Source organism: Rattus norvegicus, chromosome X (genome assembly GCF_021556685.1).
Source record: "Rattus norvegicus strain SHRSP/BbbUtx chromosome X, alternate assembly SHRSP_T2T, whole genome shotgun sequence".
NCBI lineage: Eukaryota > Metazoa > Chordata > Mammalia > Rodentia > Muridae > Rattus > Rattus norvegicus.
In genome coordinates this window covers 141,840,442-141,866,267 of record NC_141554.1, presented here as the reverse complement: position 1 = coordinate 141,866,267, position 25,826 = coordinate 141,840,442, and the positions used below count along the sequence as shown (strand labels likewise).

The 25,826-nt window shown below is 41.7% G+C and overlaps 1 protein-coding gene across 10 annotated transcripts in view; it reads right to left on the bottom strand.

Annotated features, from left to right (window-relative positions):
* Nucleotides 1-5,252: 5,252 nt before the first annotated feature.
* Nucleotides 5,253-25,826, bottom strand: part of Pabir3 (PABIR family member 3) — a 63,634-nt gene continuing 43,060 nt past the window's right edge. For 3 of the 10 annotated variants that reach the window (NR_197332.1, NR_197333.1, NR_197335.1), the window contains 3 exons: nt 13,862-13,933; nt 13,010-13,059; nt 5,253-5,374 (listed from right to left, as the gene is read on the bottom strand). Coding sequence is in view for 1 of the 10 variants with exons in the window: in NM_001433119.1 (NP_001420048.1) it covers nt 5,357-5,374 (18 nt within the window). In the remaining 9 variants the exon portion in view is untranslated. Of the gene's footprint in view, nt 5,375-8,316; nt 8,410-10,421; nt 10,473-13,009; nt 13,060-13,861; nt 13,934-25,826 lie in introns of all 10 variants that reach the window. The other 7 variants (XR_015646451.1, XR_015646453.1, XR_015646452.1 and 4 more) reach the window with 4 other exon arrangements.

Here is a 25,826-nt window from a genome sequence, read left to right as displayed (position 1 = left end):
AAAACCCAAGCAAGAGAGAGCAGATAGTTAATCCAAATTCATTCCAAACATGGGACAGCCAGGGCTTCCCTTTGGCCTTCTCCTTCTCATCTTTGCGTGACTTGGGCTCTGTTCCTGGTTTTGATACAGTGGGTTCCAGAGTGTCCTGTAAACTGTCCTACTCAGACAATTCCTTACAAGGTGCTGTTCTACTTCGATTACCTCAGAGGATGACTCTTGTACGTATGTGTCAGGTAGACAGTATGCTAGCAGTATACGTGGGAATTCAAGTCACCTCAGGTATCACAGTCAGTCATTCTGGAAAACTCCAGTTGCTGGAGGCCAGATTAGTTTACCTGTTTTTTGAAAGAATTCTGGAATTTCCTGTGAGCCTTCCAGGCTTCCTGATCTTCAAACCTTCCTACTAGGTAAAAGGAACAGAAAAAGGAGACATGACGTTTGTTTGACAGACACCCACTCTGAAATCTACCACTCTAGCACCTGGGAGGAGGTGGCAGGCGGATCAATAGTTCAAGTCATCATTGACTACATAGTTAAGTTCCAGGCCAACTTGACGTACATGAAACTAAGTTACAAACAAACTAACAAACACCATTCACTCCTCAGAGAGCCTCACAGGGAACCAAATACTGGATAAAAGCCTGATACCTCTTCCTTCATTTTGTTTCTGTCAGGCTGAAGTCACAGAGATAAAGCTTTGTCTTAAATCTCTAATGACTCTGGATTCTAGAAGGAAACGGTACTTACAGAACAGACCTCTGCGTAGTTAGGGACAGTTCTTACTGATGATGTGAGCTTCTGGGGCAGAAGGACCAGATTGCTGCCCTCAAGCCAAGATTGCAGTAGGAGTTTTGAGCACCTTGGAGAATCAGAACTGAGACAATGATCAACCAGACTTCAGCCTGACTGGGACAGCTCACTTCCACATGCCCCCTGTCCCACTTTGCTCTCTACGGAAACTGAAAGCTCACATCCCCCTACCCCACCCCAAAGACAGGCTTGGAAATCACTAGACTCCTTTATCTGTTCCTCCTTCTAATCCATCCTGAATAATACCCTTTCTGTACTTTTCATCATGCCCCATCTCTTTAGTTTGCATATTGTGGATGCTTGGCTGTATCCAGTTTGTTTTTCAAGGGAGAGGCTTAGCAGATCCCAGGCTTTTGTCCCTCTAAACTCCAGTTCCAACAGGCCTCTGTGAGATGAGGGTATTGGCATGTGGGAAGGCATTTGTAACAGTTAAGCTAAATAAAGATAAGGGTTTTGCTAATTACAGAGGAAATGAACGGGAAGATTGTTCTTGCTCTAAACATTTGGTGAAACTCACCAACAACTCTAGAATGTTAGAGCAGGCTCTGGCTTTTAAGTAGAGCTTTTAGGGTAAAGGTCTAGGTAATGCTAACTTCAGCCAACTAGTCTTGGTCACCCTTCCCCAACATGCCAATTCAAGGTAGAAATAATATTGAAAAGCAGAACAAGATGTATTCAGTATGCTCACACTGGAAAGAAGGACAAATAACAAGCCTTGATTTCAAAGGCACTGATGCAAGGCTTAGGTTTAATCCCAGACAAGACATATTCCTAATTAAGCAGTCTTGATCAAGGTGTAGTCCTGTTCAATGTTCATTCATTGTCTCGGCTGACTCTCCCCAGTCTGTTTTGGTTGAATAAGTTGTCAGAACTGTGTGAAATCCCTTCCTAGGTGGCACCCAAGTCTTATCCATTATTTTATTCTAACATGAAATCTGAAATTCCTGGGAGAATTTGCATTCTCTCTGTCTCTGTCTCTGTCTCTGTCTCTGTCTCTGTCTCTCTCTCTGTCTCTCTCTCTGTCTGTCTGTCTCTCTCTCTCTCTGACACACACACACACACACACACACAGAGAGAGAGAGAGAGAGAGAGAGAGAGAGAGAGAGAGAGAGAGAGAGAGAAGTTTTTCTCTTTAGACCATCTCCCTTGACAGGACACTTGCAATTTGTGTATGCAGCTGGCTATGCATTCAGCACGTACATTGCAGAAGGGCTGGGTGCATAGCTGGAAAGGCCGAGCCTGAGATCCTGAGATCCTGAGATTCTGGTAAAACTAGGTATGTTGATCCATATTATTTGGAAACCTAAATTTTTGTGTGTGGGGAGGAGGGGGGTTTTGAAACAGGATATCATTATGTAGCCCATGCTGTCCTTAAATTTATTGTACTCCTAGTTCAGCCTGAGTGCTAGGGTGATAGGTATGTATAAACTCACTAGAAAATTTACTTTAAAGTACCAAAAGTGTAGAAATTGAGAATAAAGTAGTAGCAGGAATTTGGGATAATGGAGGTAAGGTGGGGGAAGGCTATAAAGGGACATGAGGGACATCCTTGTGGTGAGGGAATAGCTTAATATTTTGATTACATTGGTAGGTCCACAAAAGCATACGTGTAATAAGAAGATGGGACAGAAGTGGATACATATTGTGTCGATGGCAAATGTTCTATCATTTTTAGTGTGCATCATTATGAGCAATGGATTTAATGAGGAAGACTGGTTAAAGGGCAACTTCTGGGAAATCCATGCTTTATTTCAAGATTAAATGTTAAGAAGAGGATGCAGGATGATGGCTCAGTGGATACCGGGAGCTTGCTGGCCAGACACTTCAGCTCTAGGTTAAGTCACACGGCCTGTCTCAAAAACTAAGGTAAAGGGACGGAGAGGTGACTCAGACTTTAAAGAGCAGAGGCGCTGAGTTATTTCCTGGCAGCCACATTGGGTGGCTCCCAAGCTATTGCAAATCCAGCTCCAGGGGGTCTAGTGACCCCTTTTGTATTCTTTGGGCATTTGTGCTCACACATGAACACATGCAATTAAAATATGAAAATAAATATTTAAGAAAAATAATAAAGTGAAGATATGATTGAGGAGGACATCCTGACATCAAACTCTGCCTTCCACATGCACCCACATCAATGAGTTTAACCTGTGCGCACACAGATAGATGCACATGGATAACACACACACATACACACAAAACACAGTCAGCACATAAACCCTGACTTACCTGGAACTCACTCTGTAGGGCGGGCTGGCTTCAAATTCAGAGATCTATTTGTTTTTGCCTCCTGAGTGCTAGGATTTAGGGTTAAGTCTGTAACCTGTCTGGATAAGAAGAGAGGCTATTTGTGCAATAATTTGGCCAACGTTCTGTGTACTGGGGATGAATAAACAGCTGCAATTGTCAAGAAGATCAGCATCCCTGAAGTGAAACCTCCAGTACTGGGACTACAGAAACGTGTTTTCTCAGGACCAGCATCCAGAAGCTCATGAAACTGTTGTCTAAGGAAGCTGGGTTCCATCTCAAGCTGGCGGCAGAACATAGCAATGTAAGCACTGTCTACATGTTACTGGTTTTAAAGACATGAGAGATGCAAGATTGAGGAGCTTGTGGAAAACATTTGAGGCCTTGGACCCTGTGACCTGGTCAGAGTCTTTGTGGAGAGGGCCTTAAGAAGCTATTGAAGGGGGCTGAAAAGGTAAAATCTCAGTTTCATTGGAGAACTCAGGATATTGGAGATGATAAAGTCAGGTCATGGGATGTCCACTAAGGGAAGCTTCAGGTGTAAAGTGAAGCCAGCTTAAGCCCGAGAGAGAAGCTATGTACACTGCTCATGGTAGATATGGAGGGGTGGGGCTATCCAAGTCATTTGGTGATGAGATTGCATTATGAGTCCCAAATGCTGGACATTAGAGCTACACGATTTGGTATTTTCCTTGCTAGACTTTGGCTTTGTTTTGATCTGACCATTTCTTGAGTTGCTCTAACTTTTCACTTTTAAACAAGTGTAATTGCTCGTTGCCATTATGTGTTGGAAGTCTGTGGTGATTTGAATATGCTTGGCCCATGGGAAGTTGCATTATTAGGTGATGGAGCCTTGTTGGAGTAGGTGCGGCCCTGTTGGAGGCAGAGTGTAGCCCTGAGTAGGTTTTGGGAAGCTGCAGGGAAGTTGGGGAAATTTGTGTGTGGAAGGGAGTGGTGACCTCAGGGCAAGTCCCGACCCAACTTATTGTTTACGTGTTTGCCGTTGAGCAAGGGATAGTTTATATTATGTTAGGTGTTGATCTGCTTATTTTTTATATTTGGACATGAGGAGATATGATTGTATGTCAAATTGACAAAGGATGCATTAGGATGGCTCTTCTTGGTTGTCAACTTGACTATATCTGTAATGAACTACAATGCAGCAAGGCAGAACTTGTAAAGATCTTGTGAAAAGGTTAAAAAACCCACTTAGGTCCAGGTGTGGTGGTTCATGCCTTCAATTCCAGCACTCAGGGGACAGAAGCATGCAGATCTCCGAGTTCAAGATGCATATGTTGTAAGTCTATAGCTTTTAACTTTATTTTATAGGAGTTCGCTGTTAAGAAACGTGTGGTTTTAAAAAACACTTGGGACTTTTAATATTGGACTGTATTTTACATTATGAAAAAGACACTCTAGAGACAAGGAGCGAAAGGCTATGACTTTGGCTACGGTTTATTTGTTTGTTGACTTGACAAGGAGGTGGAGTATAATAGTTAGCTTAGATCATCCGGAAAGAAAACCTTGGTTGGCCTGTGGGTGTGTCTGTTGGGAGTTATCTTAATTCAGTTAATTGATATAGGAAGACCCAGCCCACTATAGGCAGCACCACTCCCTAGGTAGGAAATTATAAAATGTATGAGTGGAAAAGTCAAGCTGAACCTAAGCAAGTAAGCAAGTGAGCATGTGTGTATTCATTTCCTTATGCTCTCAATTGTGGTGTGATGTGACCAGCTGTTTAAAGTTCCTGCCTTAACTTCCCTACTGTGACAGGATATAACCTGAAATTGTAACATGTAAACGTTTTCTCTCCTTAGTTGCTTTTATCTGAGTATTTTTGGTTAATTTTTAAAGATTTATGTTTCTTTTATAGTACAGTATGGATGTTTTGCCTGCATGTCTGTCTATGCACTGTGCCTTTGGAGGCCAAAAAAGGAAGTTGGATCCCTGGAACATGAGTTATGGATAGATGAAAACCACCATGTGGGTCCTGAGAATCTAACATGGGTCCTCTGGAGGAGTAACCAGTTTCATAACCAGAGAGCCAACTTCAGCTTCTTTTCAGAGTATTTTATCACTCCAACAGAGATGAAACTGGGACAGTTCTAATGTGCTTGTATATCATGCCTTGTGTTCAGCCCCCAATACCACAAAACAAAACAAAATTCCCAAACCGGAACTAGGGAAGGGGCAGTCAGTGAATGCATGCGTCTTTCTTTTATTGTAATCTATGAATGTGTGGTTTAGTTTGGAACTATCCGCTGATGGTGACTTGAACAGACTGGGAAGATTCTGTATCTGATTAAGACAACTCTTCTCCCTGCCATGGCAGAAAAAAAAGAGCAGAAAGAGGTTAAATTCCTTCAATACTTCAATCTGAAAAGAAGCATAAGGTAGGAAAAAGGGGGCAGGCCAGGGAACTGGGAAGCCTTAGGGTCCTGAGATGACTCGCACCAGGCCACCATGCAAAGCCTGGAGTTCAGCTGGGCCCAGAGGCAGCTGTGTTCGGGAGGTCAAGATCCATGGGAGACTGCCTCCAGAAATAATGCTGTTGGAGTAATACCAGCTCATCTAGCCTCAAAAGGACGTAGTTTGAGGAGAAGCCAGAAATCCAAAACTATTTTTCTAGGTCAGTTCCTCAAGTGTACCAGAAGACATGGACAGTCTCCAAACCTTTCAGTTGTACTGTGCAGGTTAGAAAGAGTGTAGAGTGGGAATGTGTGTCACAGGCTGTGAGATTCCAGGCACACCCTACCGTTCAGAGGCCCCATCTTGATATTCTACACTGCATGTACCTCCCTGAAATGTCTTCCACACCTCTTACCTGGTTGATGTAACCCAGAAGTTGATAGAAGTTGTCTCTGCCATATTCTGGTACCATATTTAGGTAATGTGAGTAATTCTGCCATTTGTTAGTTGTATGGTTTTAGAGAAGTTGTCTAAACCATGGTCTCTTAAACTCTTAGTCATGGCCCAAGGTGAGCCTTGGGAGAAAATAGCAACAGTAAAAAGGTTCTGAACATACAACTGTCAAAATCCGAATCCAGGGGCTCAGAATGCTGCTCAGATGGTAGAGTGCTCGCCTACCAAGAACAAACCCTGGCTTTGATCCCAGCACTGCATAAAGTGAGGCATAGTGCAACCAGGGAACCTACATGAGACTGACCTAGGCCCTGTGCAAACATGTAACCATTGCATAGCTTGATCTTCTTGTGGGACTCCTAACAGTGGGGACAGGGGCTGCCTCTGACTCTGACAACTGCTTTTGGGACCGTTATCCTCCTGCTGGAATGCTTTATCTAGCCTCCATAAGAGAGGATGTGCCTACTCCAACTTGATATACCAAGGCAGGTTAATATCCCTGGGAGGCCTCCCCTTTTCTGAAGAGAAACAGAGCAAGACAAGAGTAGATATGTTGGGGAAGGAAAGGTGGGGGGGGGGTGGAAGAAAAAGAGGAGGTACAGGAAACTATGCTTTGGGTGTAAAGTAAGTAATAAATTAATTAAAAAATAAGATCCAGTGACACTGGCCTGTAACCCTAACACTATAGCCAGGTGAAAGGAGGAGAAGCAGAGGTTTAAAGGCATCTTTGGCTACACAGACAATTTGAGGCCATCCTTGGATACATGAGACCTGGCTCTACAGAAAAACAAGCTCAAAATCAAACATACCATGAGTTCGAGTTGTCTGGAAACACTTGTCTATATTGCATCAGCAACTTCCCTGAATCTTGCTTCTGTCTGTGTGTACAAAGGGCACACTTTGCTAGATGTATGCTGTCTTTCCAGACAACACCACTGGCTGCTGCTTGAAACACCTTAGCTCTGATCTAACACTATTATAAGCTATGGACTGCTGTGGATTTACTAAATACATTTTCTTACAGAAAAATAGCAGCTTTGTTTTCTTGGGGTTTTTTTGTTTTTTGTTTTTCTTCCGGAGCTGGGGACCGAACCCAGGGCCTTTTCGCTTGCTAGGCAAGCGCTCTACCACTGAGCTAAATCCCCAACCCCAGCTTTGTTTTCTTGAGACAGAGTCTCACTATGTTGTCACGAAACTCACTGTGTAGACCAGACTAGCTTTGAATTCACAAGAGTTCTGCCTGCTTCTGCCTCCTGAGTGCTACCACACTTAACTGGAGATATTTGTTTAATTATGAAAAACGCCTATAAATATTTTCTTCCACCATTCTTCAGCATATAAGTATCATATTAATAAATTTTTGGATTGAATTATGTTAGAATGTTTAAGTTTTAAAATTGTCTGAAGAGCTGGAGAAATGGCTCATTGGCTAAAAGTGCTTGTCACTCTTTCGAAAGACCAGAGTTCAGTTCCTAGCACCCAGTTAAATATCTCACAACTGACTCCAGGGGATCCAACAGGATTCTGGCATCTGAGTGCACCTGTACACATGTGAAGATACATACACATACACACACATGCAAGAAATAAATATTAAATAAATAAAAATAAAAAGTGCTGGTTGAGTTGCTGGCTTGAGCTATATATTTTAAAAAATTAAATGAATTTCTGACTTGGGATTAGGACAGACTTCTTAAAATAAAGACATTTTTAAAATGTGTGTGTGTGTGTGTGTGACATGAATGTGTAGACATGCTTGTGTGTGTGACAGTGGAGCATATATGCATCCGTGGAGGTCAGAGAACTGCTTTATGGAGTTAGTTCTCTCCTTTCACCTCTATGTAAATTCGGGGATTTGAACTCAGGTCGTGGTGTTTGCATGGCAAAAGTTCTATCCACTGAGCCTAGGACAGCTTCTAAAATTGCCATAAGTGTACTTCTGCCACTTCTATGTATTTGTGGGAACTTGTTCTCTCAGGACTGATGATTATAAAATCAAACCATCTATTACACCAAAGATGCTCTATGCCTTACTATATTAAATATTGAGGCAAGATTTAATTCTTTATGTAAAAATAAACAAAGGCATCCATCTTATTAGTATGCAAATTTGCCTTCTTTTTTAATAAATGGTAAAATGATATATTTACCAAGGGATTATTTAAAACACTTTCTTTGTGATTTATTATCAGGAAATGTTTAATTTGTATACTTATTTTATATACCTAGGTTCCTGTAAAATTTTTCAGATGAAAAAGAGTCCCACATAGTAAAAGATTAAGAAGCTCTGACTTAAAACTCTGCGCTCCTCACTTTGCTTATCCATCAGATGTTGAATGAGGGGAACTCCTGCCCTTACAGGATTTACAAAGTGTTTGGCACTAACAGTTGCTAATTTACCTTCCTCCTTGCTCAGTTCTCTGTTTTTTTTTTTTTAATGGATGTCACATTACTCTTTCCTCTAGAAGCTTCTATTCTTTGTCGTCCAGTTACCTAGAATCAAACCCAAGACAGTAGCTTGTTGCTGTGGCCTTGTTGGTAAGGCTAAAATGCACAGGACCTTCTAGTGTTGCTGATGGAAACCTAGAATATGCAGGAGGGGATGCTGTCGTAGTTTGAACAACATGTCTCCCATACTCTCAGCATTTGAATATTTGGTCAACAGTTGGTGGCACTGTGTGGGGGGACTTAGGAGGTGCGACCTTGCGGGAGGGAGTGTGTCTTTGGAGGTGGGCTTTTAGAGTCTAAAGACACCATTCTCTCTGCTTGCTGCTGCTGTTTAAGATATGTACTCTTAGCCTCCTGCGCTAATCTCTCGGCCTCTTTGCTGCTGTGCTTCCCCAGCATGATGACAATAAACTCCAACCCTGTGGGACTGTACACCCAAATAAGCACTTCCTTCTATAAATTGCCTTGGTCACAGTGTTTTATCCCAGCAATAGAAAAATAACTAATACAGATGCCAACATCCCATCTCAGACATATGAAGGGAACATACTGAATTATTTTATTTCAATATTTAATTTATTTTTGTTGCTCTAGGGATTGAACCCAAGGAATACTAGGCGAGCATTCTATCTCTGATCCACATCTGCAGTCAACAGATTTAATTCTTTGCTTCCTTGATACACTGTCATGACAGAACTGTTCATGTGATAAAGCCTGCCTTTTGTCCAAAGATATTTCAGACAAATGTTATGTGTCAAATAAAACCATAAACCAAAGAATTTTTAATATCTCGACAACAATGGCTTCTTGCTCAGTTCAACAGGCACAGAACAAGAATGAGAATCAACTCAAAGACTGTCATGATGGATGTTAGCAAATAGAGCAAGAGAATCTCAAATGGATCCAGTTCCACCAATGTTCTGTCCTTTGCCCTGGTACTTCAGCATCCCTTACTTTAGCCTATGGTCAATCATGAGGTACAGTGGCTAGAGGAATGGGTCAGGAAATGAAGGCAAGAGGTGTAGATCAAGTTTCAGTGATCCATTCATTCAATCTGGTTATCCATTCATCTGGCTAGAGGTGGCAGGCCTCAGTCCATATTCTTGGCTGAATAAGTGAATGACTATACTATATTTGATAACCTCCAGACATGTCCCTTCTCTTGCATGCAATTTACTGTCAGTAGTTGTATAGCCTACAAGAAGTCACTCTGTCCCTGGAACTCATGTCATCTGTGAAAAGGTGACACATTTATTTATATTCTAAAACAATTATTAGAATCATAGGAAGGACCACAGGGGTGAGACCTCTGCAGACTCTGGGTGTTCTGTATGATTGCCCTCTGTGTAATAGGTGTGTGAATAGCTGCTATTGTCATTTGAAATGTATGTCCTAAGTCTATTTCAAGTACACCAGATATATTCCGACTGTTTTTCTTCTTTACTTGTGGGAAAGCCAACCAAAACTAGAATGAGTGGGAAAGAAAAAATTCTGGTATGCTAGACTAAATGTGACACAGAGCTAGAGTTTTCTTCTACAGTGCTCTAAGCGTTCTAGAGACCAGAGCTCCACTTGTGTTCTCAAATGCACTGGATAATATTCCCCCTAAAAGACAGCTCGAAGTCCTGTGGGGAAATCTACTCATGTAAGGACTTTCCACTGTAAAATTACTATTACAAACTGGGTGTGGTAGTCCCTGCCCATAAACCCAGGTACTTGGAAGGCTGAGGCAAGAGGATCACAAGTTGAAGGTGAAGGGCCTACTCAGATATAGGGAGACTTCGAAGGCAGGCTAGACAATGTAATGAGATTCTCTCTTAAAAGAAAAATAAGGAGGTGGGTGTGTAATTCAGTGATGGAGTGCTTACCATGCAGAATTCACAAGTAGTTCAATTACTAGTGCAACAGATGTAGACAGTGTGACAAGGTTAGAAAAGGTCATTAGGGTGGCTCTTATCTGTTACCTAGCCTGTGTATAAAAAGTCATTTAGGACTGCCACCCCACAAACAATAATATAAAGTGAGAAAGGATGGCGGTCACATGCAAATGGACTCACAGATTGGAGTTGTGCAGCTTCTAGTGAATGAGCAACTGGAGCTTCCTGGAGCTGGAAAAGGATAATTCCTTTATAACATGCAGAGTATGGCCCTGCCAACATGCTCACTTCATATTCTAGCTTCTAAATATAGGAACCAATAAATATCTGTTGTTTATAGTGCTGTGTGGGGCTGGAGAGATGGCTCAGCGGTTAAGAGCACTGACTGTTCTTCCAGAGGTCCTGAGTTCAAATCCCAGCAACTACATGGTGGCTCACATCCATCTGTAATGGGATCTGATGCCCCCTTCTGGTGTGTCTGAAAACAGCTACAGTGTACTCATATAAAATAAATAAGTAAGTAAGTAAGTAAGTAAATAAATAAATCTTTTTAAAAAAAGACTGGAATTATAGTGCTGTGCGACAGCAATTCCAGGGAAGAACACAATCCCTACCACATACTTCCCTCTGCCCTCAGTGTAGTTATGGTGCCTTTTTCTCCTCCTGCCCATAAGTACACCATGAGAACTGTGCTTTGATCTAATTAATGTGGTCTTCTGAACAGCAGAAATGCTTAGAAAGAACCCCGAACTTCATCTCACATCTAAAAACCCAAAAACCACCACCACCACCAATCCCATCAAACAACAACAAAAATCTCATAGTTTTGCTTGAACCTTTTTCCTCTGAGACAGGGCTTCATTATGTAGCCCAGACCCCCTTGACCCTCCTGTTTCAACATCCCTAGTACTAAGATTTCAGCCATCTGCTTCCACACTGGGCTGCTTCCTATTCCTTATCCCCATATAATGGAAAGGCAAGAGTGTCTTCCATTCCTTTCTCTGCTCTCAAATTTGATAGGAAATATTAAGACCGGGGCTGGAGAGCTGTCTCAGCAACTAGTAGCTCCTGTCATAATTGTGAGGGCCAGCATTCAGATCACAACACCCTCAAAACAAGCTGCCCATCCCTGAAATGCCAAGTCTAAGAGGGCTGGAGATAGGTAAGTGGCTGGAGCTTGCTTAGAGCTCAGATGAAAAGGTTCTGGAAGAGACTCTGCCTCTTCCAGCCTAAAAGACTGAGTTTGGGGCAAGGAATGAACGTCAGTATCAACAGCCTTGTAGTGTTCCATTCCTGCCAAATGTGAATAGCCTGACTCATGAGGAGGGCAGAACAGACAACCCCAAACTGAAGCACATTCTCCAAAATAATTCGCCTAGACTCAGCCAAAATGGCAATATCAGGGGGAGGACCATTCCAGGTTTAAGAAGTATTATGAAAAGAAACACAACTATATATGTGATGTAGTGATATAGGTCACCAGACATGTAAAATTTGAATACGAAATTGGGTTGTATACAATGTATTGCTTCTTTTCTTTTTACTTTCCTCTATTGTTTTTGAGTGATGTCATTGCTCTGTTGTTCAGGTTGGCCTCAAACATGGTATCCTCCTGCAGGTATGTACCATGTGGTACAGACTTATGGGAGAGTCTGAGGATGCATGCTAAGCTCAGATTTCTGGGGGAAAGGAGTCAGGGGAGCTCTTTTTTTTTTTTTTGGTTCTTTTTTTTCGGAGCTGGGGACCAAACCCAGGGCCTTGCGCTTCCTAGGCAAGCGCTCTGACACTGAGCTAAATCCCCAACCCCGTCAGGGGAGCTCTTTACAGGAGATATAAGGAGGGAGCTTGGGCCAGGCATGGTGGAACACCCCTGTAATCTCAGCACACAGGAGGCAGAGACAATGAGGATCTCATGAAATCCGAGAGAGCCTGGGCTACACAGTAGGATCCCCATCTAAAACAAAAAGATTGACAAATAAGAGAGGAGGCTTATGTTGGCTGCAGAAGTCATTTTTGGGGCTGGAGAGATGGCTCAGTGGTTAAGAGCACCAACTGCTCTTCCAGAGGTCCTGAGTTCAAATCCCAGCAACCACATGGTGGCTCACAACCTTCTGTCATAGAATCTGATGCCCTCTTCTGGTGTGTCTGAAGACAGTGACAGTGTACTTACATATAATAAATAAATCTTTTTAAAAAAAGTCATTTTTGCATCTCCATGACTAAGTACCTGAGAGAAAGAACGTAAGACAGGATTTCCATCAGGCACAGAGAGGAAGGCAGGGCAGCTCTGTGCCATCTGTGAGGAGTATGATGAACAGGCTATTCACATCATGGTGAGCCATGGACCAAGGGCCAGAACATCACTTTTAAAGGCTCACCCCTACTGACCTATTTCTGCTAGTTGGCTCCGCCTTTTAAAATTTCAGCAGCCTCCTCCCAAAATAGTGTCACCGGCTGGGAAACAAGCATTCAAAATATGAGTGGGGGAGGAGGGCACTCGGGACTCAAACCGTAACAGGTGGCAAAGCTTGTGAAGGGTTTGGGCGCTGGTGAGACATGCGTGCAGAGGTGACTGGCCTATTAGGATATAGGGATGACACTTGAGCCTGCAGAGGACGAAAGCCACTTGCTTCTTGAGGACAGACAAGGCAAGGATTAGCAAATTGTGAGCAGCCAGGCTGAGGCCCTGTGGTCTCTGAGGTAACTTAAGAAGGGTAGTCATAAGCAAAACAACTTGAGGTTGAAAGATTGAATACAAGCGTGCTTACCTATGACCTTTGCTGTGATGTGTAACTGAATGCCAAAGATATATCAGCCCCTAGATTGATAAATATTGGTAACCAGGTTAGGGGAATGACCATAAATTAGTTAGACTAGCTAATAATAAACTGGGGCAGAAAGAGAATGTCAAGTGGTCATTAAAGAAAAAACTAATGAAGTGATTTTTCAAGAACAAGATGAGCTTTGCAAGCAATAAGAATAAGGTAGTAGCCAATTAACACCCAACAGAATGGGGAGAGATTGTGATTAATAGGAAAAATCCTGAGAACAGTAGCAGGCCCCATAATAAAGGGAAATCAGCCAGGTAATGATGCTGACTCAGAAGTCAACGGGGGATGGGAATTTCCATTCAATTATCAGACATGAATGTTTGTGGAATGAGCCTGATAGGAAGGGTTTTCTTTTTTTTTAACTTGTATTTGTGTGTGTGTGTGTGTGTGCGCGTGTGTGTGTACACAGGAAAGTGCCATGGTGCACTTGAGGAGGCCAAAGGACAACTTTTGGGAATAGCTTCTCTCCTTCTACCATGAGGGTTCTGGGGACAGAACTCAGGTTGGCAGGCTTAGCATCTTTTTTTTTTTCCCTTTTCTTTTTTTTCCGGAGCTGGGGACCGAACCCAGGGCCTTGCGCTTGCTAGGCAAGCGCTCTACCACTGAGCTAAATCCCCAACCCCCCAGGCTTAGCATCTTTATCCACTGAACCATTTTGCTGTTCCGCTTTAAGTTTTTCCTTGTACTTGGGAGCTAGAGGCCGGCAAATCTCTGTGAGTAGCAGGTCAGTCAGGACTACATAGTGAGACCCTGTCTCTCTCAAAACATGGCCATTTTAGCAGGTCCTACCTGCTATCAAAGCACTTGGCAGGTGAGTTTGAAGCCACCTTTGAGTTCCAGTCTGGGCTACAGAGTGAGACTCTGTGTAAAAAAAAAAAGCAATTTCATATTTCAAATGAAAATAAATCCCCATGTATTCATCGCTTAACTTCAACACATGGTCAGTTTTATTTCATCCAAACCCTGACCACATATCCTGGCAAAATGACTGGTTTGAAGCAAAATTCTAGTGGATGTTTTTGTTGTACCTTTATTCTAATGATTTATATCTATAAAGTAGATACAAATTACTTACGTACATAAAACTGAAGTTGAAGGATTAAATTCATCTGTTTTAAATTGTTTTCTCAGCAAGTAATATATCCACAGAACTCAAAATACAAAAGGTAGGAGAAAGTAGGGAAAAGGAAGGCTTTATGCAATGGCTCTGTGAATAAAAAAGCTTGCTCACCAGGCTGATGACCTGATTTCGAAGAAGACAACAAGTTCCACAAGTTACCCTTCGCCTTCCAAGTATATACTATGGTATATACTCAGTAGTGTTTGTTCACACACACACACACACACACACACACACACACACACACACACACATGCAAGCATGCACACACAATTTTTATAACTTTACAAAAAGAGCCAGACATAAAGGTGCAAACCTTTCGCCCCAACCTCAAGAGGCAGGGGCAGACAGATCTGCCAACATGGCCTATAGAGTCAGTCCTAGGCTAGCCATGATTACATAATAAACCCCTGGCTTTTTTGTTTTTCTTAACTGTGTGTCAGGTCCCATTCCCTCTATGTCCCCAGGCCAAAGTTCCCAGCTCCAGTCCATTTGTCAACAGCCGTCTTTGGAGAAACCACTATTAATTTGTCTCTCCTTCTGCAACTGTTGGATGCCGATACTGTCAAAGGCACTGCACACTACTCACACGCAGCTGTGCCTTGCTTCTCCTGCTCACTACCCAACCATTGTTTCAGCCCACAAAATGCACCCCTTTCTACCATCATATAGTGTTCCACTTTATGGACTAAACGTAGCGCACTACAATTGTGCTTCAGGACGTTTCTCATCAGATGCAGTTACAGACAATGGTGCAGTGTCTTTCTCTTCTTATGCAGTCCTCCTGCACAGAAGCAAGTGGGTAAGACAAAGCTCCTTGTGGCAGAGTTGCTGAATGGATGGAATGTGTGTAATCCTGATAAATAATGCTATGTTATCCTCGCTCAGGTAAGTCTTGTTTGAATTCTGCCTAAGCTTCCTTGTCCCTGTTTCTTCACACTTACTATCGGGGTCCTGTAGTGGCCCACATCAACATCTGAACCTCAGAGACACTTGTTTCTGTGAGTTTAGCCTTCTATTGCCACCCCCAACTCCACCCCCCTGCTCCTAGGTCGGCCCTCATAGCTAGCACTCCACCCTTCCTCTCCTCTCCTTTCCCAGAAGCCATAAGTAGCTTCCTGGCTTCCTTTCAGCAACTTCCAATTCAGCCCATGGCCAGCCATTTTAGCTCTCCCCCCTCTGAGCAGCACCTGCTCTGCCAATCCCCAGCCTTGTGAAAACCCTAGCACAGTGTGCATTCTTGCCATCACCCTCTCCCAGGCAGCCTGCTATTGCTGGAGAAGGTCAGGAAGTTGGCTGCACTACAAAGCCTGACCGGCCAGCCCCCGCTGGGCCCCAAGGGCTACGAGGCGGTCCTTTTATACATCGATATCACATTTCTCTCAGTGATTGTTCCAAATTCTTTCTATCTTCTCATATCCACTACCTGACTCTTGCCTCAGAGCCCTCTGTCCAGCACCTAGCTTTGGATTTTAATGAACAGACAGGTCATTAGGTCATGGCCTTTTTCATTTGCCCACTCACCTGTGCCTTTCACCTTTCCACCTCCAGCCTCCCTGAAGTGGATATTTGAGGCTCAAGTTGACCCCTGCCCCTTACAGCTTTGGCACTAGGTTCCTTCGCTTTCCCCTTACTCAACTCCAGAATCTATCTCCCTTCCCTCTGGATTAGCCTTCACTCTCCACTATCTTTTTTCCTCTTTACTTAAGAACAATTACCACTTTGCCACCAGACTTTTCAGATTTAGCAATCTTTAAAATTACACAAGTAACTCATCTGCTTCCTGGCTTCACTTCCTCTTCCTGTTTGCTACAAAACTCAGAAACCAGACCAGGCATGGTAAGCTCAGCATTGGTGAGGTGTGTGCAGGAGGATTGGAAGTTTAAAGTCAGCCTGGGCACATGGTAAGATTCCATCTCAGAAAATGATAACAAATACATAAAATAGAAGAAAAAAAACAAAACCACGACCACATCAACTAATCAATCATTCATCAATCAAACACGTTTTCTTCTGTTTTTTTATGCTCATATACACATTTTATATATATGTATATATATATATTACAAATTAGATCATATATGCAAAGTCTTTGTCGTAATACATTTTAGAATATTGAAGCCTTGCTACTTATTGTCTGGCTTAAATTAAGAAAATTAACTTCTCTGACTGAGTCCAGTTTCTTTTCTGCTAAACATTAACTATTTGGTATAGTAACTTCTTTATCAGGTTTTATGAAAATTAGATAAAATAAAACAAATTACACTACCTGACATCTAAAAAGTTGGATTGATATTAGCTACATGGCCTTCCACAGCAAATAGTACTCACTACACATAATGAGTCCTGTCCTTGTGATATCTAACAAGAGATTAAAGCTACCGCAGCAACTCTCCAACACATTCTCTGACTTAAGCTTGGCCCACGGGCAAGCATATGAGTGGGCTGCAAAGGTCTAAAAACACCACAAAAATCAATGAGTATTTGCAGTTTTAATGTTGTTGTTGATATACTATTTTGCCTGTAACCAAGGCTATTTTGGAAGTCAAAATGTACTTCAGGCTAGACTCAAACTCAAACTGGACATGTTGGCAGGCACCTGTAACCCCACTTTTGGGTGTGGGGTACAGATGGATTCCTGGAACTCACCGTCCAGCCAGCTTAGCCAAATTGATGAGATTCCCTGTTCACTAAAAGGTCCTGTCTAAAAGAAATAAGGTGGAGAGCGATTAACCATGATATGTCGTGTCAACCTCTGGTTCCCACATGTGCAGGGGAATGGACATAAGCCTGAGGTCATGTCTGCATAGAATTCCAGACCAGCTTGGGATGAAGTATGAGACCCTGACTCAAAATAAAACATAAATAAACAATAACTACAGTAACAAAAACAAACAAGCAAACAAACAAAAAGCAATGAGAGTAGAGACAGGGATGAAAGTGGTGACAGGCAAGGGACAATATAGTACAAACAGTGCCTGTCAGGATCAGGATCATTGTGACAATTTCATCCTCTGTCTCTGTCTCTGTCTCTGTCTGTCTGTGTGTGTGCATGTATGTGTGATCGTGTGTATGTGTGTGTGCTGGGACCAAGGACCAAGGACTTGTCACTGTTAGACAAATCTGTACCAGTGAGCGATACCCATAATTTGAACACATTCTCCAAGAGGAAACAGATAATCATTTGCTTACGTTTATTATCTTTTAACCTGTGTACATAGGACTGGATACTAGTACCTAAAGATTTTAATTTCCTACCATAATTTATTTTAAAGGGAACTTCGTCACAGTCACATGAATCAAAACCTAGAATTATAAGCCATGAAAGAAAGCCTAGGAAGGGACACAAGGAGAGACACTTGGTAGCTGTCTATTGTCTTCCTCTCGGCGAGCACTTTGTAAATCCCAGACGCGTCCTAAATTGCATGTTTATTATGTCCTGGGCAGCCTACTGTTTTACACACAGACCGTGAATCCATCTTTACAATAACCTACGAAATAGGTAACATCATTCATTGTTCCCGCTTTCTTAGGAAGAAACCTGGCTTGTATTTAACCTTCCCTTGCTACTGTTTCCAACAAACAAACAGAAATAGTAATGAAAATCGAGGGAAGAAGCCAGTGCCTGCCCCATTTTCAAGCTTAAGGGAAGCTTTCTAGGGTGGGGGCTGGGGGAGGTAGACGACAGAGACTTGCTGCATCCAACCGCTGAGTCTCCCAGTGGCTGAGATTTGAGCCAGAATATGGCTTGAAAGTGCAAATGCCGCCCCATAGAGTTACATTTGTTGTTCATTTTAATTGTCCTTTGAATAGGCTACTTGGAATGTCCAAACTGATGTCAGTCTTGTTAGATGGGGTGTTTGATTAGAAGAAGAAAGACATGGGCTCCTTTGAGGAGAGGCCAGATTGGGATAAATACTAGTTGGTTGAGGAGGAGGGTGAGTGGCTGGAAGGAAAGAAACAACAAAGAAGAAGGGAGGGAGAAGCCGAAGATAAACTGTCCTGTTCATTTGTTTCTAATTCAAGTTCTTTGAGGACAAATAGGCACGAATGAGGTCCTGTTTACCTGATGATTCTCACAAGGCTTAAGTACTGCTCTTCAATTTCCTGAGAATTCAGCCTGATATGGTAAAAAGGAGATTCATTTTGAGGGAGAGTAGTTTGTTTGTTGATAGGTTTCACGTACTGCAAGCTGGCCTTGAACTCACTATATGGCAGAAACTGGCCATGAACTCTCGACGTTCCTGTCTCTACCTCCCCATTTAGTAGATTTTGGCAGTTCATTTGTTTTGAGATAAGATTTCACTATGTATCCCTGGCTGGCCTTGAATTCATAGAGATTTGCCTGTATCGGTTTCATGAAATGCTGGTCTTAATGGTGTGCATCATTCGTTATTGGGTATTTTTATAGAAGTTCCCTTTCTTTTTTAAAGGTTACATGAGTGCCTAGGCTGGCCCTAAACTTACTATGCAGCTACGACCAGCCTCGAACTCCTGATCTTCCCACTTTTACCTCCCAAGTGCTGGGATTACAGGCATGGGTTCAACATCTTACAGGAAGGTCATTTTCATTCATGAAATTAATATTAGATTTTGCCACACTGAAGCAAAGACTCTTAACTAGAGGTACGTTTCCCCCTGGTTCCACATATCACTGCATAATTAGAATTCCAGAGTCACCCAGAGTTCATTAAAGGTTCCCAACCAAAGTTCAATGCAAGGGAGGAAACCTGAAATGGGATTTTCAATGCAGTCCTTCAACAGTCCGTTTATAAAGGGAAAGATATCCTTTGCATAGATTAAATATTTTTAAATTGCTCAGATGAAACAAGAGACTAAACAAAAGCTTCCCATTGAAATAGAAAAGCTAAAAGTAGAAGGGTTAATCTCTGGTAGAGGAGGTATTGCCTAACGGCCACAGATGTGGCATATGATCTGGGCCCTATATCACCACAGAAAAAAAAACAAGTTTATGATCAAAATCTCCAAAGACTGATTTCATCATATGAGTGAGGCTAGGCCACGATTCCTTTAGTTACCAACCTGCTGAGAGCATGACTACACCATCCAGAACATAAATGGCTTCTTTTTCCTGCTCAGCACTGCTCCAGACAAGACTCAGCCATTCCTGGCACTTACGTTATCATTTCTATTTGCAAGGCAAGATTAAAAGAGGCTTGTCACTCGGTCCCATGTGTTCCCTTAGATCTTTGCTATGGTCAACACGGAGCAAGTGCATCTACTGTTTTAATTGGCTTTTATTTTCTTCTCGTCCCTGAGACCCAAATGGTAATACTAGACTTGATAGCTTTCCAGATAACCAATGAGACACTCGCAAGTATCTTTCTATGAAGTCAGATTCTCTTCTTGCCAGGAAATTAGAGAGTTCAGAAAGCCACGTGCACACTGAATATGTTACTGGGACTTCAACAAGTCCTGAGTCCTCGTTAATTAGATGTGACCTACCTTGCATTTCCGCTTTTGTTTTGAAATGGGCTTTTATGTAGCACAGACTGGCCTTAACCTTACAATTCTCCTGCCTCAGCCTCCCTCGTGCTAAAGTGACAAGTGAACCCTATTGTCCCCAGCTTGGATTTTGATTTTAGAAGTAAGTATGCTCTCAGCAGCAATTGTGTCATCCTAGAATTGGGGAGGTTTAAACCAGCCTAGAGTAGATAGTAAAATCCCATGCCAAAACCCCAAAGAAGCAAAAACATACAACCAGGTATGCTGTGGCACATGCTAATCATTCTAAATCTGGAAGGCTGAGGCAGAAGAACCAACAATTTGAGTCCTGCCTGAGATACTATGTCTCATAAAACCAAAACCCCAAACCAAACCAAATGAACTCCAAAAGCTCTTTAGCCAGTCCTTTGGAGCAGTGATGGATAACTATGTTTATCCCAATACTAAAACCTACTGCATGCGAGTTAAATAATTTGACCAAAAATATAATTAGATTAACAATTCTGGTAAATATATTGGAACCTATTTTTCTGTCATCATTGATAATTTTCTAGTTCCAAGTAATATTGGACACAACAACTTTTAAAATTTAGACCTCAGAATAAAAATGTTGTTTAGCCAGCAAATGCTTCTAATTCTAACACTGAGGAGATGAAGGCAAGAGTTCCTGGGAGTTTGAGGCCAGCCTGGAATTACAGGCAAGCCAGGAATACACACGAAGACTCTCTCTAAAATACCCAAACAAAATAAAAGAAAACAACAACATCAAAACAAGCGAACGAAAACCAAAAAAAAAAAAATAATAATCTGTTGTTTAAACAATATGAACTATATTAAAGACCATTCACTGTCGCTGGAAACAAAGCACAGTAAAATCATATTGAAAACAATCGACTGGCAATTCCTTATAAGGTTAGACATACATTCATCAGATAATCATTCTGCTACATATTTACTCAAGAAAAAGCAAAAGATACTTCCTTGGGCTGGCGATCGGGCTCAGTAAGTAAAAGCTGCCAAGTCTCATGATCTGAGTTCAATTCCTGGGACCACAAGGGTAGATAGAGAAAAATGACTCCCGCAAGTTTTCCTCTGACCTCTCCGCACATGCCTTGCTGCAGAAATACCCTGCTTCCTCATACACAGGTACACACAGCAAAAAATATTTTTTAAAAAGCTCAAACCATATAAAGGTTTGAATACCAGTGTTCACAGCAGCTCTCCTAGTAATAGCTCTAAATTGGATGGAGACCAATTGTACCCTACATAGATTCAGTAATAACAATAACGAGCAACTGATACAGGAAGCAACACAGATGGATTCCAGGGCTATTATTCTGAATAAAAATAACCAGATACAAAAATGATACACTATGATTGCATACATTAGATCCTACATGATGAAAAAGAGATAAGTGGTTGCCTAGAGCCAGTGCTGGACAAGCAGGAGGATAAACCCAAGAGAACATGTTACGTAGCCATGGAAACGGCCTGCATTTTTGATTGCAAGCTTCAAATTGGCGCAATTGTTTCGCTGTATTATTTGAGGCAGGTTCTCATGGAGTCCAGGCTGGCCTCAAACTGTGCAGCCAGGGATAACTGAACTCCTGATGCTTGTGACCTCATCTCCCAGGATCTCTATTTACAAACATGTGCCACTATGCATGCTTGGAAAACTTAAGGAGTTGAAGATTCAAACATATTTCCGTAAGGAAGCAGCTACTCTGGAAAAGCTCAGTGCACAGGGTTAGTGGGAGTACCCGAGTTGTGCGCCGTTTAAAGATAGGTCATATAGTTTTAACAGGTTTTTAGGGGACAGGGAGCTACTGTATGGGAAGAATGATAACAGAAATAAAAAAAACCACAAAGTTTTCTTTAAGCTAAAAAGAAGAGCAACATGTAAGCGTGTCAGATAAGTCAAGGACAAGAAATAATAATACAGAGCACTGTGGCCCTGCCCCTGCCCATCACTGGCGTTCCCATACAGCCACAAGGAGAAGACAGCCTGCCCTTAGGTACCCTGCCTTTATCTAACAACTCCGTGGGAACCAACGTCAAACAAAACCAATAGCAATGACAGGACCAATAAGTACAAAGTGGTGTGTGGCAAGAGGTACTCCAAATTCTATGGCCAAGCTGCAGGGAGTCCCTTGCCTTCCCCATCAGTATGGAAGCTGCCTTTTCTTTCAGTGTTTGGTAAAGAGTTCTAATAACATAGGGCCCAGTGTGCTAGTTCACAAGTTTTAATTCCAGCACTCTGGAAGCAGAGGTAGGCAGATCTTGTGTTTTCCAAATTAGCCAAGGCTGCACAGTGAGACTCTGTCTTAAAATTTGTTTTTGGGGGGGCATCTTCATAAAAGCAGAGGAGGGGGGAGCGAGAAGGGGGAGGGGAAAGGAGATAACATTTGAAATATAAATACATAAAATATCCAATTGAAAAAAAACAAAAATTCTCATAACACTTTAGTAAATGCAGGGAATTGGACTGGGAATATGTTAGGAGCTGGAACATGTTGACCAACTTTAGAAATAAAAAATGGTAGATAATGAGTGTGGTGTAATATGCCTTTAATCCAAGCACTAGGGAGACTGAAGTAAGGAGTTTGAGGCTAGCCTGGGCTACATAACAAAATTCTGTCTCAAGGAGGAAAAATAAGGTGAATATACAAATGTCTTTCAAATAATCATAGGGTAGCATTCAGAATAGTTATATAGAAAATGCTGAATTAGATTGTACTAGATCATTAAGGGGCTCGATATGAAATTCAAAGGCAATGCAGAAATAAGTGTGGAGCCAGACATATGCTTTGCAAGACTTGGTTAAAACAATTGGTACCAAATTGTCTTATATATAATTTTATATATAACATGAATTGTAAGAACAAAGGGTAGTAGTTTCTTGCAAAATGCATGGAGTAGTATGGTAATTTATGAGTGCCACACTTTAAGAATATCAATAAAGTAGCTATTAGAGAAGACGTCTCAAAGAAAAATGACAGGGGGCCATGTTGGGCAACTCACCACCACCTGCAGCTTCAGCCCCAGGGAATCTGACACCTCTTTCTGGCCTCTATGGCACCTGAACTCACATGCACACACACACAAAGAAATGGTAGTGGGAGTAGCAAAGCCACAGGAAAATAGATTTGATACAGATTGCTAGAGGTCTGAAAGCCTATTTGTGGAAGCTCGAGAAAAGTCATCACCCTCATCCATAAAACATTCATATATATTTATCTATACACAATATGGAAAAATACAGTATATCCATATACTTTTTTTTTAAAACAAAAGATTCCATTAGACACAGTGTTTTGGCAACATTGCAGTCACAAACATCCTCTCATGTCAAAGTTTCTTTCTATAACAAGTGGTATGTGATGGCAGCATCGTTCTTAGGATGTGTGGAGATTTCTACGAAATGCACTTTATTTAGCCCGGTGTTTCGCAAAGTGTGTGCTATGTAGTACTGATGCCAGAAAATGGGTGCTCAGAAACAAGGACATAGGTTAGACACTTGGAACATGCTCCACACCACATCCCCTTTCTCAGGTTTTCATGATGACAAAAAGGAGTGTAGGCTGCAGGCAGTACTTTTGTTACTGCCAAGCTGCCCTGTCTGTGGTGTACTAAACTCATTTTTCTTTCTGTTAAGAAAACAGAGAGAGGTGAGTTTAACTGACTTGAATGAACTGTCTTGACCCCAGACTCCCTATAGGTGGCTTCTTAATTTGTTAGGATATTGACTTATTTGTGTTTTATAAAATACCTAGAGAAATGTTAGACTGACAGTAGATGCTGGTGTTAGGTATTGGGAGTTTTCATTTTGTGTTTTCACCTAAAACTAATTAACCATTTAAGGTCTGACACTAATTGCATTTACAACATTGGATGATCACCAGTACTATCTACTTCTGAAACGTTTTTATTATCCCCAAGCAGAAACTATGTTTATTGAGAATAATGTCCCATATCCCCTTCCCAGCCACTGGTGACCTCTAATGTAATCTACCTTCTGCTATTATTAATGTTTTTGGAATTATTTAATATGATTAAAATTATATAATATTGGTCCTTTATGTCTGTTTTATCTTCCTTAACATACTGTTTCAAGACTCATCAATGTTGTCATCTATATCAACACTTAATTAGCTTGCATGACCTACCATCATTATTTGAATATAGATTTTTTTAGTTGGTTTGTATTTTGTTTTGTGTTCTGGGGCTCATGAAACTCCAGCCTGGCCTCGAACTTGCTGTGTAATAAGGATAACTTTGAATTCCTAATCTTCTTGCCTTCACACCGTCCAACTGCTACATGGGCCACCATAGCCAGCTAAAAGATCTCCAGGTCACAATTTAAAAAATGAACCCATGGAAAGATTGAAGGAAAGGAATGCTGCCATTCCTGGGTGGCCTCCAACCACCAACTTTTTGATTAACAGCCCAAGACAATGTATACCAGAGACCCAACATCTTACATTGAAGGCAATAATCTTCAAATTTTTCACATTTACAAAGAATATTATAATGATTTTCTTTTTTTATACAGCTTCTCATGTATTCCAGGCTGGTCTCAAACTCAATACATAGCCAAGAATGACCTTGAATTTCTGTTTCTCTTATGTCACCTCCCAAGTGCTAGAATTAGAGCGTTGGACCACCAACCACACTCTGTTTATGTAGTGCCAAAGATCAAACCCAAGACTCCTGTATGCTAGGCAAGGACTCTGCCAACTAAGCTACAGCCTCAGCCTCAGTCTTATTTTTCCCTAAGAGATCTATATTTGCTGTATTGGAGAGTGAAGAGTGGGACTATTGTATATTGTGTAGAATGCTTTCCTAGTGTGTGGGCATCCCAGAGGTTTATTGTCAGCACCAGCAGAAGAAGCATAGGCAGTGAATGAAGGAGGAGCTATGGAGAAGGAGGAAATGAGGAAGGAGGGCTTATGGAGAAGGAAGAAGAGGTGGTGAAGAAACTGTTAAAAAATAGTTCACTGCTTGAAGAGTTTTGAGCAATATCAAACTTCTACCAGCAAGATCATTAGGAATCCAGCATACTAAATTTGAGCAGCACCTTCCCCATATTACCAACAGCTTTGCATTTACTTAACATTAAAAACAGAACAAAATGAACCAACACAAATTCTGCTAATTAACAGGGCATGGAAGTAGAGTCCAAAGCTAACCAAAGGGAGTGTTAGCTGAACCGCCTTTGACTTGCTGGCCCCTGTACTTTGCCTTTTCCAAGCTGTCACTCTTCCGGGAAGAGAACCCAAGGACAGGGCTTGACATAAAGCTAGGAGGAGCTTCCTACAAGTCTAGTTAAGGAAGCACACCAAACCCTTCCTTTCAGAAGAGCAGGACTAGAAATGGAAAGTATAATTAGGTTCCTCTGCTGGATAATGACATTTTTAAGTATTTCCTCCCTCAGCACGGTCACAAGCCAGCTGTTTGCAACTTTCAAGTGTGTCCTTTTTTATTCATGTTTAATGGAGACTTACCAAGCAAAGGCCCATGCCAAGAAATAAACTAAATTAACCTTTGAGGGCTTATCTTCTAGCCATAGAGTCATTATTGAGGAAGAAGGAAAGGCTCATTTGCTGCTAGCTTCCTCTTTAGTGCTTCCCAGGACAGCATTTTTATACTTGATGGCACTTTGGGCATGTCTTTCTTGATTCTCTGGAACAAATGTACCAAACATAACTCTTATTTTGTTTTGTCTCAAGCTGTAGTTACAGTACAAAGAAAATTTTATGGCGAGTGCTCTGTCCATTGGAACTTGTTATTAATAAGGAAAGCCTGAGAGGACCATTTATTCACACAAAACAAGAAACCAGGGGGAAATTAGCTTTCTGTATTTCATCATAAATCATGCATAATTTAGGGAATAGAGGAGACTATTGATGAGGCTGAACAAAATTAGTTTCTTGTTGCCAAGAAGAATAAAAACATTCGCAACAAAGCTGTCCAATTTCCTAAATATTTTTAAGTGTCCTGAAATTTCATCCCATCACAACTTTTATTATCATCCTAGCAAAGATGGAGGAAGATATTTTTCACAGACTCAATAAAAATTTAAGAGGCAGAAGGGACCTTATAAATGTCCAGTCCAACTCTATTTTACAGATCAAACACCTGAAGTCCAGGGACCTGAGGTGACCCTAT